This window comes from Folsomia candida, unplaced genomic scaffold (genome assembly GCF_002217175.1).
Source record: "Folsomia candida strain VU population unplaced genomic scaffold, ASM221717v1 Fcan01_Sc020, whole genome shotgun sequence".
Taxonomy (NCBI): Eukaryota; Metazoa; Arthropoda; class Collembola; order Entomobryomorpha; family Isotomidae; genus Folsomia; species Folsomia candida.
The window spans coordinates 1,015,107-1,030,949 of record NW_019091212.1 but is presented as its reverse complement, the minus strand read 5'-3'; the positions used below and the strand labels follow the sequence as shown (position 1 = coordinate 1,030,949).

General features: G+C 36.1%; 1 protein-coding gene across 2 annotated transcripts in view; it reads left to right on the top strand.

Annotated features, from left to right (window-relative positions):
• Nucleotides 1–5,473: 5,473 nt before the first annotated feature.
• Nucleotides 5,474–15,843, top strand: part of LOC110858197 (atrial natriuretic peptide receptor 1) — a 94,659-nt gene continuing 84,289 nt past the window's right edge. The window contains exons 1-2 of one of the 2 annotated variants that reach the window (XM_035858613.1): nucleotides 5,474–7,390; nucleotides 7,471–8,018. In XM_035858613.1, the coding sequence (XP_035714506.1) occupies nucleotides 7,544–8,018 (475 nt within the window). In that variant the 5' untranslated portion in view covers nucleotides 5,474–7,390; nucleotides 7,471–7,543. Of the gene's footprint in view, nucleotides 7,397–7,470; nucleotides 8,019–15,843 lie in introns of both variants that reach the window. The other variant, XM_035858612.1, reaches the window with a different exon arrangement.

Genomic DNA, 15,843 nt, shown 5'->3' with positions numbered 1-15,843 from the left:
TGCATATTTTTTTAAAGTTTGTAAGTTTACGGATTTTACAGATTTTACAAAGTTACTAAACACTGCGTAAACTATAATTTTACCGACTCTTACAAAAAGAGAGACGCCCTTGATCGCAGCAAATTTAGAAAGTAGTGAACTAGTTTTCCTCCGAAATATTTGTAAAAATTTGTAAGTTTACAGATTTTACAATGTTACCAAGGCCTACATGAATTGCCTTTCATCATCAAATCATCAAATCTGATCAGATCATCAAATCAGATCATCAAATTTGTAAATCTGGAAAGCTCAAATTTCCGGACAATTTTTTCCTCACTTTGGACCACTCGAAAAAGTCACAACGCGAGGATTTCCTGTTTTATTGTGAGGCCTCCATCCCACGTAGAAAGAAAGGAACGTCTTTGTTTTCCGAGATCCTGTTTGGGTCATTGTGCAGAAATGAGTATTTACAAGTAGAATTGCAATTGTGCAAAAATGAGTATTTGTAGCAGACTAGCAAAAAAATCTTGTCGTTTTTTTGTAAAAGATTGCATCCAATATTCATTCAGCAACGTTCCTTGCGACCTTCAACTCCACCTACACCTCGACCATGCATGAAATTTATTGTTTGACACAGACATTTATTCGAGGACCGTGCGGTAATAGCGTATCACTTTTTTGTGCAATTTATTTCCCTCCCGGGAGAAAAAAAAATTAACGGTTTTAGTGAAGAAAACTTACCCGATTATCTACAAAAATTTGGCCGGATTTTCTGAAAAAAATTACACAAAAACTTTATGCGGAGAGATTTATGCAAATATCTAGTGTACCGGGTTGAGTTATGCACATTCGGTCCTAGAGAATAAAACCAGTCAAAGTTGAGTCGGTTGGACGCTTTTTCAAATCCATGCGAATTGAATCCGAATATTTCGGTTGAAAAAAATCCATCCAAATCAATTCCAAAATTTTGAGTTAAAAACATCCATCCGAACCGAATCTGAATCTTTCGGTTGAAAAAATATTCAAGCCGAACCGAATGATTCGGATTCGGTTCGGATGGATAGCTTATCCAAAAGTCCGACGAATCAGAATTTTGAACAGGATTATGCAAAAAAAATACGCAGAACACAATATGCATGGAGTTTTTAGCAATTACTGCAAAATTCGACAGTGACGACACGACACGACAATTCAACTCGACTCGTTAGACAAGGGAGACGACCTCCTTTTTGCACAGCCCGCTTAATGGATTTCTCACTCGAACTCTACATTGTTTTTCATTCGTTGTCTCTTTTGTTCTTGAGGAAATTCGATGAATAACTCGTTTTGTTAAATGGAAATGGAAAAGTAAGAAATGCAGACTGGTTGGAGGCAGGTTGTGCACAAGGAATGTGGTGTGAGTCACTTGCTGACAAGCTGTATACAAATTTATGCCTCGTTCTTTACGCAGGGTCCGGAAAATGGTGAGTGAAATCATATTTATAACTCACGAACCACATGGACCAAGTCAAAATCCGGCTAATTTTAGGATTCGCGTCGCCTTTTTTCTGCCTATTCTTAGCTTTACTACTTCATTCTGCATTGCATTGTGTGTCCGTGAATGTAGGAGGAAGGGGATTATCGTCACACTTAATAATTCGAGGACACTTTATTATCACCGCTTTGGTAGCAATGAGACTGGAAAGTGTGCGTAGATAATGGAACTTCTGCACATTTTTTCATCTGCATATTTGCGGTTTATTTCCAGCAGTGTTTCAGGTGTAACTAATAACCACTTCAGGGTATTCCGACCCAGGGTTTTATTGGGTTGGGTTTTTTGGGTTTTAATGGGTTTTAATGGGTTGTTAACGAATAAAACCCATTGGGTTTTACCATGTTAAATGGGTTTTATTTGGGTTTTAATGGGTTTTATTCGGGTTTTAATGGGTTTTAACTGTGTTTCAGCTTAAAACTATATTCTAAAATCTGAAAACAGCTGTCGTACATTAGACGAAGTTGTTTCATGGCAGCTAAGCAGTTTATTCGATTAATATTGTAAGTTTTAAAAACCAGGAATAAATCAGCGAGTGCCATTACAAGTTTCAAGTGACAAAAATATTTAAAAATAATAATTTCGGAACGAGGTATGTTTAACTGAGCATAGTATGCTCAGCATACATAATTTAATTACATTTAATTTACATTTTGCTGTCATAATTAATACTTTTTTCCCGAATACTTCCTCTCATCTCAGCGAATAAATTAAACAAAATACTGTAGTATTTTTTTAATTTATAAAGTTTTTTAAAATGTTTCAAGGTGATCTTAATTATCACCTCTGGAAAATTCGAGTACTTATGGACAGCGAAGTACCTTATTATGAGCAAAAGAAGTGTGTCTGTAAAAAGCACTTATTATATTCTCAATACATACGTACTTTCATTGTTCATAAGTACTCGATTTTTTCCAGAATTGATAATACACGTTAAGATCGCATTGAAATATTAAATTTTAAAAATTTTTAAACAACTTGGATTTCATTATGATGAGAGGAAGTATTCGAGAAAAAGGTAATATATATTCTCATAAAGTATTAAACTATGATCAGTTAAACAAGACTATTTCGAAACGGATACAAATTCTAACATGGACAAGTAGGATTTGCGTATTAATTGAAATTGGATTGCAATAGTAGTGAAAATTGTTGTTCAATGTATTACTTATGTAAAACCTAATAAAACCCAATAAAACCCATAAAACCCATTAAAACCCAAAAAACCCATTAAAACCCATTAAAACCCCTGGGTCGTTACTTTTTGATTAAAACCCTGGGTTTTTCCGAACCCTGAACCACTTGCAAGAAATCACGGGAGAAAGTGTTTTTTTGCAGCCTACTAGAAATGCACGGCACAAGAAACTACGTCCCGTCGCTATATTTCGTAGGGCGTGTGGCTAGATGGCGCAAATTTCTGTCACTTTTTTGCAATTTCGTGCATTTCGCATGCAGTCCAAGAAATGTGGCAAACCCGAGAGAAACGAAGCACCTATTTCGACTGTCTGTTTTGCAAACTTTGTGCAAATTTTATCCTGTGCAAACCTGGAGAGTAAAATGTGGAGAGAAATTCTGAACATTGTGAGAATAAAAGCGAAGCCCTTTCGGCAAAACGCCACCTAAATATTTTAATAAAATTGATACCTAATTCGTAATTAAAATCGAATAATGATTTATTTGATTAAATTCAAATGCCTTGTTTTGTTTTAAAATGTGTCTAAATTTTCGAGAAATATGTGTAAATTATCACGTAATTATTTAGAGTGTATCATTATGTAATTGTCAGTAATGGATGGATGCGTATTCATTCACGTCGCCCCGTGCTTGTTGACACGGCATGGAATTTATTCTTAGAAAAGTCAACAAACACACGGACATGTCAAAGCAGATAAGTGTGCATCATAATATGCACACTTATCGAGGGGGTGATATTAACGATAATTGCGTATTATGTAATTACGTATGTATGGTAAATATCCTTGCCTGACATACATAAATATTTCAGGAGAGTGACTGGTGACGAGGTGTAAAACGCCGGCCAGGTTTTCTTAATTCGCACATCTAATCGTTAAATGGTCGCTTTTGGGTTTATTGAGTTACGAGACACGGTTTAGAGAGAGAGAGATAGTCTTTTAACTTTGTGTGAAATTTCGACAGGGTTTGTTCAGCATGATGCATATTTTTGAGAAGGGGTGGTGGTGGTTTTTACCGTGGGAAAAATGGAAAAGATCGGTAGGGTTTCGTTACTTACAAATTTACTACATTTCTACCACTACATGCAAAGAAAGAAACGCAAGAAATGTGAGGTGCAGGAAACTGCCAGAAACGTGCGCCATCTAGCCACACGCACCTTGAAGTACAGCGGCGGGAAATGGTTTCTTAAACGTCTTATATTTCTTGGAAGCAAAAATCTTTAACTGCAAAAAAAGCACTTTCTCACCGTTAATTCTTGCAGCGCAAAACAAAAAACGCAAGAAAGTGCAAGAAACATACAGCGGCATCTAGCCATTTTATTGCGTATTTTATTGCGCCTCGCATTTTTTTCATGTCGAAGTAGCTGCAAGAAAGCACTTTCTTTCCGTTATTTTATGCAAGCATTTACTTGCACCTGAAACAGGTACTTGTTAAGGGAGATTTCCATAAAATGTGGAGAAAAATGCACTTTTCCACATTTCCCAGAAATTTTAATCGTAGTAAAACATGAAAAATTCAGTTTTACTTCCCTGGTAAATTTTAGTTTTTACGCAACCCTGTTAATTTTCGACTCGTCCCATTTTTTTCAACGTGCCCGAGACTAATGAATACCCCCTATTTTTTGTCCATCTTTACTCTTTTGGCAATTCAGTAATCCTGTCAATATTGAATTTCATTTTGATTAGTGATCGGGACAATAAAGAAACGCGGAGGGTTTGTACGAGTGGAAATAGATAACGAGACTTGACACAAAGTCGAGTGTGAGGCATATGCAAATAGGAATGACTTGCCTAATTGCATCGTCTCCTCCTCTCTGTCATCATTCTCATCCCGTCTCAAAAAATATCGTCGCACGTAAAAAAAAATTGGCTAAAATCATCCCGTAGTTTGATCACGATTGACCACTATTTCTGTTTCAAATGCATAACAAGTCGGGTGCAAAAATACATGCGCAAAAATTAAATTTTGACATAGTTTGGGTTACCATTTTGTTACGAGATTCCATTTTTCGTCCCAAATTTTCATATAGAAAGAAATAATGTAAGTAAATTAACCTGGAAGAAATCGATGCTTGTTAAAAATGTGGAAATACAAAAATGTATAGAAACCAAGACTATACAATTTATGCAAATTTATATTAGTAGCATTTCGCAATAAAAAATGCAAATCTGTAAATAAAATGCATGGAAACCAAGATATGTAAATGTTTTGAAAAAAATTGCAAAATTTGTACATTTCGTAATAAACATATTAAAAACCTGGTAATAAAAATGCATAGAAACCAAGATTAAAATAGTTGCAAATTTGACAATAAAAATTTCGCATTTCTCAATAAAAAAAAATACTAAAAATATGGGAATAAAATCCACAGAAACCACAATATATACATACATGTTAAAAAAAACATGCAAAATTTCTGCAACAAAAAAATATTACTCAAATTCAGTGAAACTACTGCACTTACTTGTTCCAAAATTGTGTGCGAATCTCGTTTCTGCGAATACGTCTCGCATAAAGCACGTGTCTCATTTTAAGATCTCGTTACCTGGTAAAAAATACGGTACACATCCCTCCCGCACATCCCCACCCTCCCGTGTGTAACTTATCTCGCTTCCATGGGCAGAAATTGAGTAATAAATACTCTCTCCCCGATAAGACAAGATAAGCCATGGAGAAAAAAAATCATTCATATATCCTCCTCACCCATCCAGGTTATCCTGGTGCTTATCAAGCTATTTACCTCGTCGTCGTCACCACCACCACTACTTCCATGATGACTGACTGACTGACGATATTCCAGTATTAAAATAAATAATATCGAGTGAGTGAGTCGGACAAAACTGATTAAAAAACTGTGGCGATTCGCTGGCTGGGTTTTTGAGTCATGTGGAAGTACACAAGTTCTTAAGTATGTGTGCGAAAAAGGGAGGATTTTTGCGAGGAATTAGTTCGTGGTGGTGTGAGTGAAATTGGCGAGGTGTTTTGGCGAGAAGGATTTGGTGAGAATTTGGGAGGTTGTGGTGAGAGCTATATTGGATTGAGGGGCTCAACTCTAAACCTTGTCATCTGTCTGGTGGAGTGGTGGTAATTCGAAAAATGTAATTGTCCTCGTGGAGGAGAGGACTGGGATTATTATTATTTTCATAGTCAACACCACCACCACCACGGACCGTACATGCATAAAAGACGGACATTTGGAACTCAAGTGATTATTTATTATTACGACTCGTATGTAGTTTTATGAGGAAAAACGGTTTAAGGAAATTTTAGTGCTACGATTTGCTCAACTAATTTTTTTGAAATAAGAATAAATTGAACTTCTGGTGTAAATGTTATTTTTCTACCTCAAGTGACACGATTTAAGGTGAAATTTCCAATTTTCGAGCATAAGTGATTATATATTTTTACTAATAAAGTGTGGATTTGTACATAAGTGCGTATAAATATGTTACATGAGACGATTTAAGCCGGAATTTTTAATTCTTTAACATGTAAATCATTACTTTTCTTGTGATTTTTATTCCCCGAAGTGATTGAACGGCCCTTTTATCTCCGAATAATAATAATAATTCTGCTCCTACGACCACTTTCACTCATTAACCAAGTGTTACAGACTAACCAAGTGGATTCTGTCTCTTCTCTCTCGACGAGTATTTTTTTATCCTCTCGTCAAATCCAGTCCTGCCAGCCACTCGACAAGTTTACTGTTTACCGTCGTTTTCGTCGTCGTCGTCGTCCATTTAGAAATAAGTTGTTAGTCTTTGGATGAGGATTACCTTGTCGTTATTCAATTCCCACGTCCGTCTTGTGGTCGAGCTGGAATCTGGCTGGGTTATTTGGTGACACGTCGCAAAGTTTTCCAAGTTGGGGGCTGGGCGACAATTATGGGGTGGATTTTGGCCAAATTTTCCCTGCACGGACCCACTTCTTGACGATAAATTGAGTACATTCACTGGACGACCAAGTTTGACGACGATGTACACAAGTGGTGGAGTGGACAAAGTTTGATTGCGGTTTATGGAGAAAGTTTGACGTTTCGAAATCCGGGAGAAAGTCGGCTGAAAACTTGGCCCAGTCAGTTCAACAAGTGTTTTACAACGGAGGAGTTAATTTGTGAGAAAGTTGGTGAGAAGAGAATTTGTGACCTCCAAGAGGACAAGAGAATAGAGAGAGAGAAGCTCGGATTTTCCTCTCATTCATCCCGGTGCAGTCGGGCTGGTAGGATGGCACAGGTTTTTGCACAGTGGAGAAGAAATGCGTGAGGTCATTCGTTTTCGCTAAGGAGAACTTGAGAAATTTTAAGGCGTTGAAGTGAAGTTGTGAGGAGAAGGACAATTTTTTGCGTTTTTTTAAATTGTGACGGAGAATTTTTGGAAGAGAAGAAGAACGAAAAGGTCATTCGTTTTCCGGTGAAAATTTGGATTTTTTATCGGAAATTTTTCCGGCAAGAACGGAAAGTTCATTCGTTTTCCGGTGAAAATTTCGAGTTTTTTTTAGTGATAGAGAGTGGACTCGCAAATTTTTCAGGGCGAAGAAAAATGGAAAGGTGATTCGTTTTCGGGTGAAAATTTGAATTTTTTTTAAGACGAAGAGTGGACTCGCAAATTTTTCAGAGAAAGGTCATTCGTTTTCTGGTGAAAATTTGTTTTTTAAGTGACCTAGACTGGATTCGAAATTGAGAAAAACGTAAAGGTCATTCATTTTCCGGTGAAAATTCGGCCGTGCAATTTTTCCAAGGATATTGACATTTTTTTGTATTTTTGCAGTGAATTTTAAAATTAGTGATTGCGTGAAGAAATCAATGCGTGAAGAAAATTTGGGTTAACTTCTCCCCTAAAAATGTGCACCTGTGTCAAAATGAACGTCAAGAAGTCGAAAAGTTGTCCCCCGACTTGTCGTGATCTGTCCATAATTTCGTTACTTTGTCTCTGCTGTCTGATTCCGGGTGGCCGTTGTTTTCTGGAGGAGAACAATAAAAGTGTCGTGGCTCGAGAAATTGCTCCTTTTCATCAGCTAGCACCGGAAGAAATTCCCCCGTGGGAGGAAACCGGGGATGAAGATAAGGTCGTCAACGTGACGGTCTTGTTGCCCTTTAATCACACTTATCAGCCCTCCTTGAAGCGGGTAGGACCCGCTATTTTGCTCGGATTTGAGACCGTGCGACGCCTCCAACTGCTCCCGCAGTATCGGATCGCTCTCACGTATCACGACTCGCAGTGTTCCAACGTCTTCGCCCCGATGAGAGCGACGAGAGCGACGATGAATGAGGGAAATGTGCACGTTTTCTTTGGACCGTCTTGCGAACTGGCGTTGGGTAAGGGAATTTTTTAATAGATATGGTAAAAAATTTGAAAAAAAGTTGAAAATTTTTACATTAATTTTGGTTTTATGGTAGAATTTAGTTTAAGGAGGTAGAATATAAAGGAATTTTGGTGAAGAAATATTATGTAAAAATGTAAAAATATGTATATGTAGAAAAAACATTAAATAATAATTTTCGCAAAATTTGTATTTCTGGATTTTTTGTGATCCAATTTGTTTGAGGAAAATAATTAGTCCTACATTGTTGAAATATTCACAAAATAAACATATTTTTTTTAATGTGTAAAAAAATCCAACAAAATTCTACCATTGGGGTTGCAAATTTCAAAAATTAATGATAATTTCGAAAATAATTAAAGAATTGATTATAAGTGTTACTTCTTCATGAAAAGTATCCGGAAAAATATAAACTAAAACTAAACACATATCTATTTAAATACTTTAACCGATTTCGTTTAAATGAAAATTCCCAGATTTTAGAAATTTCGAAAAATCCAAGTGGTTCCATGACAGTAAACATTTTACAAAATAATTAAGGAATTTGTTAGTTACAAGTGTTGGTGTTTTTACGATATGAAACGTATCCCCCGGGTGTTTCATTTTTATGCAAAAGTGTTGCAATTTGTATGCATTTTTCCTCCGTTTAGTTTTGGCAAAACTTGAGGTATAATGCTACATCCTTGTAATGCAACTACTCAATCGGATTGGATTGGAGGGGCGTGTGTTTAGATAAGCAGGCAGAAAACGGAAGGAAAGAGTTGGGCAGCTAATTCGAGTGGTGTGTTTGTTTAGTAAACTGTATATCAGTCAGTCAGTCAGTCCGTTTTTTTCGCCAAGAGAGAAATATTTATGGGGCGCGAGGGGTTTCGTTTCATAATCCAATATTTTAGGATTTCAGCTAAGCCCACTCCTCCAATTGGGATGAAATTGTCAAAAATTGCCTTCTGTTTCGCAGTCTGGATCCGTCTCAGGAATGAATTGAATCGAATGAATGGATATTTACAAGAGGAAAGGCTGTGCAGAAAGCGTGACAGGTTTTACGTTCCGGTTTTTGAAGACAGGTTTTTTAATCGATTTGAGAAATGGGTCGATTTTTCGGTATGGAGTCGAGTAAAAAATTAAAATTATTAAAAAACTTTACTCTATCGGTTCAAAAGATATGGATGGTCAAAGTTTGATTGAGGTGATAACTATAAAAAAATTAGGATTTGAGAAACTTTGAGTTGATTAAGTATTGAGTTTATTTTTAAAGCTGTCGTAATTTCTGGGGTGATTTTTATGCAAGTAAAGTTTATTTTATTTTAAGTCAAAAAGCAAAAATTCTAAAATTAGCAAAAAATTCTGATAATTTGAAATTGAAACTATGGGTTGATTTTTATGTAAAAAAATTGATTTTAGTTGTGAAGCTGTCCCAATTTATGGGTTGACTTCTATACAAAAAAATGGATTTATTTTTTGAGACTTTAAAGTAAAAAAAAACAAAAATTAAAAAATATATTCCAAAATTCTACAGTACACTCTAAGAAACTGGGTGATAGGCGTTATCACCACTCGAGTGGAAATAGCAAGCATCACCGTAATGGTGATAAACTTATCACCGAAATTTGTCACCATTGGTGGTGATTGCTACTACCACCGCACCATGGTGGTAGCTTCGTTATACACGTGACTTGCAGAGGGGCAAGTTTGTCCTACTCCACGCTCCACGTACCAGATACAGCAGCTGACAAGCAGCGGAGTTGCAAACTACTTCGTACTTCAAAGTTTAAGAGGAAAAAAATAATACCGTGCCCAAACAGTTATCGTGAATTTAATGGCACAGGTAAAAAAATAAAAATTAAAAGTTAGCTAATTTTGGCCAAGTTAATTTTGTTTCTTTTCTAGTTGGAGAGAAATTTAACTTGGACGTGGATCTAGAGGACGAAGAAAGTGCCGAAATTGAAGTATTTCGACGAGGTAATATTTGCATAAAATTTAATAGCTGATTTGTTGAATCTGCACATAATTAATTAATATATATTTTTTCTAATTGGTCGGCCAAATGTAATAAATGTGGTCACTGGTTGCACTTCAAAAAATCTCGATAGTACAACGGAATCTCTGCAAATAAGTAAATTTGTGGCAAGGTTGTTTTAACGGTAAAGATAAATCAATAAAGCCTGATATTTTGACCGATCTAAATGAAAGTTAATTATTTTAAACTTTAATTAACTTCAGTCAGTGTCCTATGGCGTGACTGGAAACTAGTCACAACTTCAATTGCTGGGCCAATTCCACAATGGCGAGGGACATAGGTTTTACATATATACATACATGTAAAATATTAATTATCTTTTTAGATATTTGAATAAAGCAATAAATTGTGAAAAATGTGACATTTTTGTATGAAGTACCAAATTTATGTTTACTTACATATCTATCACCAGACAGTGAAAAGGCGAGCTAATTATGGTGGTGGCATATCACCGCGCGGAGATAAAAAATGTACATCCTTCTACCACCACCCGGTAGATGTCTACCACCACGATGGTGATGGCAGTTTCTATCACCGAACGGTGGTTGGTGACCACCATTGCGGTAGAGTCACATATAGTCACCGCTCGGTGACAGTCCGGTGGTAAAATTTCTTAGAGTGTACCCAAATTGTTGGGTTGATTTTTATGCCAAAAATCTCTAGAGGCTTTTTTCCACACCGGTAACACATGTTAACCACTTGTCTCCGATCATATAAATCCACCGCAAAACATGACATGTGACATGGGTCAAAGGTCATATGGTAGGAGTACGACGAGGATTAGAAAAGTTGTCGCCACATCCGGCGTGAACGGTGCATGATGATTTGCGGTGTGGTTTTAGACGCGATGTGGGCAAAAAAAATTTTATCGCTGCAAGAATAATATTTACTCTGGCTGAAAATAATCTGCAAATTTGGAAACCAATTTACATGGCAGATATGATGATGAGGATGATGATGATGATGATTATGTTAATAGTTTGTAAATTTACAGTACGGAAAAAGTAACAAGATTTAGTAACGTGTCAGTGTTAAAGAGCGGATTAAAAAAGGGACGCCGACGGGGAAAAGATGTGCATATGCTCGACTAACTTTTTCCAGTAGGGAGACGACGTTAAGGACAACAGCCCGAGTAGAAATCGATGTGTCGAATCCTGCAGGAATCGACAAAAAGGGAAAATGCATATTTTATTTTATATTTTTTGTATGATTCTGTACAAAATTTGTATCGGTTTTATTCTGCAGAATGGTATGTGCATACACTCTTAGAAATTCAGTATCAAAATAATATCAACTTGGTATTGATAAGTAATACCTTGTAGTAGTAGCTCGGTTTTAAATTTTTATAATATCGGTAGAAATTTTTTTACGGATGGGTATAATTCTAATACCAAACGGTAGCAACTTAATACTGACTATACTAGATTTCTAACTGTGCAGTTTTCTGCATAAATTCCGTGGCATAAAATTGTTTCTGGAGAAATGTGGGCCAAATTTCGGCAGGAAATTGAGCCGATCAAATTTTTACTCGGGAGCGGTTTGCTTTTTTTTTTACTGGAGAATGTTCTGCTTGAAAATTTTTGCGGGTGTGAAAACTGTCCACTTTTTTAAGTGGGAAGTTAACTAATGAGACATTTGGGGAGAATTATATGCTTACAAGTTTGGAAATTTGGAAATTTTGACAAGTTTTGATGGATTTGGTGGTAAACTTTTCCCAGGAAACTAGGCGTTTTCTTATCGCAGATATCTAGTTACGGAGGAAATGGGCAATTTCTTATTTCGCAAAGGGACACATTCCGCAAACTATTTGCAAATTAAGTTGCGATGGTGTTGATGTGAGGACACAACTTTTTTGTGTGTTTTTTATCACAAATTTATCCAGCTTGCTTTTAAATATTAGGGCTGCATTATTTATTGTTTATTGCTGATTTTATCACATTATAAACAAAACGAAAACAATTCTGAAACAACAAAAAAATAAACGAAACAAAACCGACCGAAATTTAAAAAATCCATTGTTTATTTGCTAATTTAGTTTTCTTAAAAAAACATTAAACGACATTTAAGTGATGCAGATTTATGTTTACTAAATATTTCGCGATATTATTTTGGAAATTATTTGCTACATAACTTGAAATATGTAAATGAGATGGTGACGTGAGTACGCCCAATGACATCGTTCAAGCAAGGCTCGCAGAATAGCATTCATTTTTTTAAGTAAAAAATCCTGCCTAATCCGACTACATAGCAAATCCTCAGAATTTTTTTATCGGGAAATCGTAAATGTTTATCCAACTGTCTTTTACGGGGGCTGTCTTTTTTGCGGTGGTATTTTTTTGGTGAATCCTCTCCGGCTGGTTTATGTCCACTCTGAGTCTCTTCCTCGTATGCTAATTTTTGCAAATTTGCTAAATCGTATCAGTTGGAGATATGTATGTACATATTATATTATGTAAATTCGGTTTGGCCCCCGCGGCGAAGGAGGAGAAGTGATTGACTAGTGAAAATAACAAGCAAGTATAAAATTGGGTGGAGGATTTGAGTAAAGAAAATCGAGAGGGGGTCGTGCATACAGGATTTTTTAGCCAGCTTTTCGGCGTGATGCCACCATTTATGCACAGGGTCCATTTTTATGAAATTTGTTAAAAATTAAAAAAAACCTTAGTTTGATAACAACATTTTATGGGAACCCTATGTCCGTCGGTCCATCTGTGTGTCTGTCCGTCTTACCACCCAAAAACTCTCGACAAAAACGGTAATTTTTTAAATTTTTTTTGTACAACATTCACTTTTATTTAGTAGCGCCAACCACTTTACGGGAACGCTATGTCGTCTGTCCAAGCTATAACTTTCGATACGAACGATATTTTTAAATTCAGTTTTATTAATCGTCAAAAGACCTCAAAAGTAAGAGATCAAGTTCAAGATTCGGCACGATAGATCACTGTGAAAGGTCACAGGTAAAAAAAATCTCACACAATAACACGAGAGAAATGATATTTATAAGTTATGTGTGAAAAAAAATATTTTGGAACTGGTCATAAACACGATTTTCGCCACTTCATTACACTGGTTTATTTAACACGTCAGGAAAAACGTTTAGCATTTACAAAGTGGCAAAACCCCTTTATGTGAATCCTATCTGTCCGTCGGATAACACGATAAGAATTATCAGAAATTGTGAACAACCCGTGCACTACCACCGACCTGTCACTTTCACCGTGATGACAAATACATGGAAATATCTGAGAGAAGTTTATAACTAATAAGTTCTTACGCTGAATTGAAAAGCAGACTTGTTGCCCTGTCACGAACCAAGTTTCTCGCTCTCGTTTTCTAACGATAAGCTGACAACCACCTCAGCGAGCGAGCAACAAAATTATTAGTATCAGCGAGTACAAAGCACGATCAGAAGAGGAAAAGGGAAAGTAAAAACCCTTTGTTTTTAGAGTATGCTCCAGATTTAGAGGCGCCGAGGTCGTGCAGAAAGGGTGGGGTAGCATTTTGTACAATTTTTATTTTATTTTATTTTTTACCAGATTTTCGAATTATGTAAAATCGGTTTAAACCCAGTTTTCGAATTTAGCTAAAATCGGTTCAAATCTTTGATAAAAACTGATTTACAATAGAAATTGTTTCGGAGTTGGAATCTAACATTTCTTGTTTTTTTATATAAGAGTGAAGATTTTTGTCAAATTAATGCCCCCATATTGTAAATTTTACGTGGCTATATTTATAAAATTTTTTTAATTCAGAAAATTCGAAACCTAGCTTTAGAATGTGTTTAGAGAAAATCGAAAACCGGTTCGAAGAAAATTGATTCAAATAAAAAAAATGTAAAGCATTTGGTTGTACGACCCGAGTAGAAATCACCATATCGAATTCTGCAGTGATCGACAAAATCTCGATGCATATTGTATCCTGCATATTTTTATTTTATTTTTTACATTTTGCACACAATTTTTGCACAAAATTTCTATTAGTTTCATTCTGCAGAACTGTATCTCCATAATTCTGCATGAATCACTCTGCCCAAAGTTTTTCTGCAGAAAACCGGAGCAAATTTCTGCACAAAATCGGGTCACATTTCTGCAGGAACGCCCCTCAAATTTTTACACTGGAGACGAGCACTAATCTTGCGGGCTCCATGGCGTATGTTGGACCCCGTCGGGAAAAGAGGAAGCAGTGTGGAGTCTAGTGTGACACTTTCCCTTTATTTTCCTGGCAAAGAAATAATAGCGTTTTGGTTTGCTTTTGATGCATTATTTATTGAACATCGGGCTGACAGGGTGAGCTTGCGAGGAGATGAAAGACAACTTTCACTCGCCTCTCCCATCCTTGTCACCGCGATAAATCGTCGTCCACGAGGAAAAGCAAAGTCTCACATTTTGTGGAAAGATATGGATGACAAATTTCATGAATGGGGAGGCAATCAAGGAACAAGTGCAACTTTTTGGACGGAATTTGTCACTCACGCACGTGCATAAATTGTACCGTAGTGATGAGGCTGGCTTTATTCATGTCAAAAAAAGGGAAAATTGGCCAATTCTTGAGTATATTTCTCACCTTCATTCTAAGTAAAAAGTTGAACATTTTTTCTGGTGAAATTTGACCTGATTTTCTGCATAAATTTGAACCCATTTACTCTAGAAAACCTTTATGCAAAGCGATTTGTACATAAAAATATGTAGAATTAACTGCTTTTTCCTATAGAAATTTGGTCCAATTTTCTCCAAAACGTTATGCAGAGCGAGTTGTGCAGAAAACCATGCCGAAAAATGCACATACCGTAAAACCTATACAAATTTCTGCAAGATTATGCTAAAAAAATTATGCAGAATACCATATGCATCAAGATTAGGTCGATTATTGCAGAATTCGACACAATAATTTCAATTCGTGTGTTTACCCCAAGTTTTAAGCTGTGTAACCAAATTCGAGTAAAATTACAATTTCCATTCCATCAAAAACGCTTCCAAATTTAGAAAAAAATATTTTGAGACGAAGTTGTTTCTCAGAATTTTCTACGTACGGACAACGTATTTTATTTACTTGGATGTAAAAATAAGCTACTTATCTTTTGATGAGTTGCATTGTGTAAGCCTTGCAGATGAAATATGAAGATTCATTTATTACCCTCAATTGTTGCGGAGGGAGAAATCCGATCCGTCATTTATTTAGTCGTCGTGATTTATTGAGCATATAAATAAGTGCAATTTGCCACCCACGCTAAACGCTGCCATTAATTCATTTCATGTGAGGGCTGTGACCCCTTTTTTGGGAAAATTTGATCGCCTATGTTGTCATCCATTCAGTAGATATTTTGGGTTTGGTTTTCTTACATGGTGCAAATACCAACATATTTTTTGACAAATTGTGTAAATTTTACGGAAATTTAGGGCAGACTTGCCTATATTTCATGTCGTCGTTAGGACCTGGTAATTGTGTCCCCGAAGGAGAAATCACTGTGCAGATTTCTGCAATAATCGGCAAAAGCTGAATGTATATTGCATTCGGCATATTTTTGTACATAATATTGACCAAAATTTGTATCGATTTTGTTTTGCAGAACTATAATGTGCATAATTTTGCACATTTTTCTAAAGATAATTAGGTCAAATTTGTGCAGGAAAGCTGTTCAAATTCTTACTCGGGTGGACACGGCTTAAAATCGAAATCTGACTAGTTTCAGGAACTGAATTATCTTGATCCCATCCTCTTTTTTACTGGTCTGTTTACTGACTGTACTGTATTAGTTGCATTGATTAGTCTCTTGCACTGATATAAAATGAGTGAAAAGCAG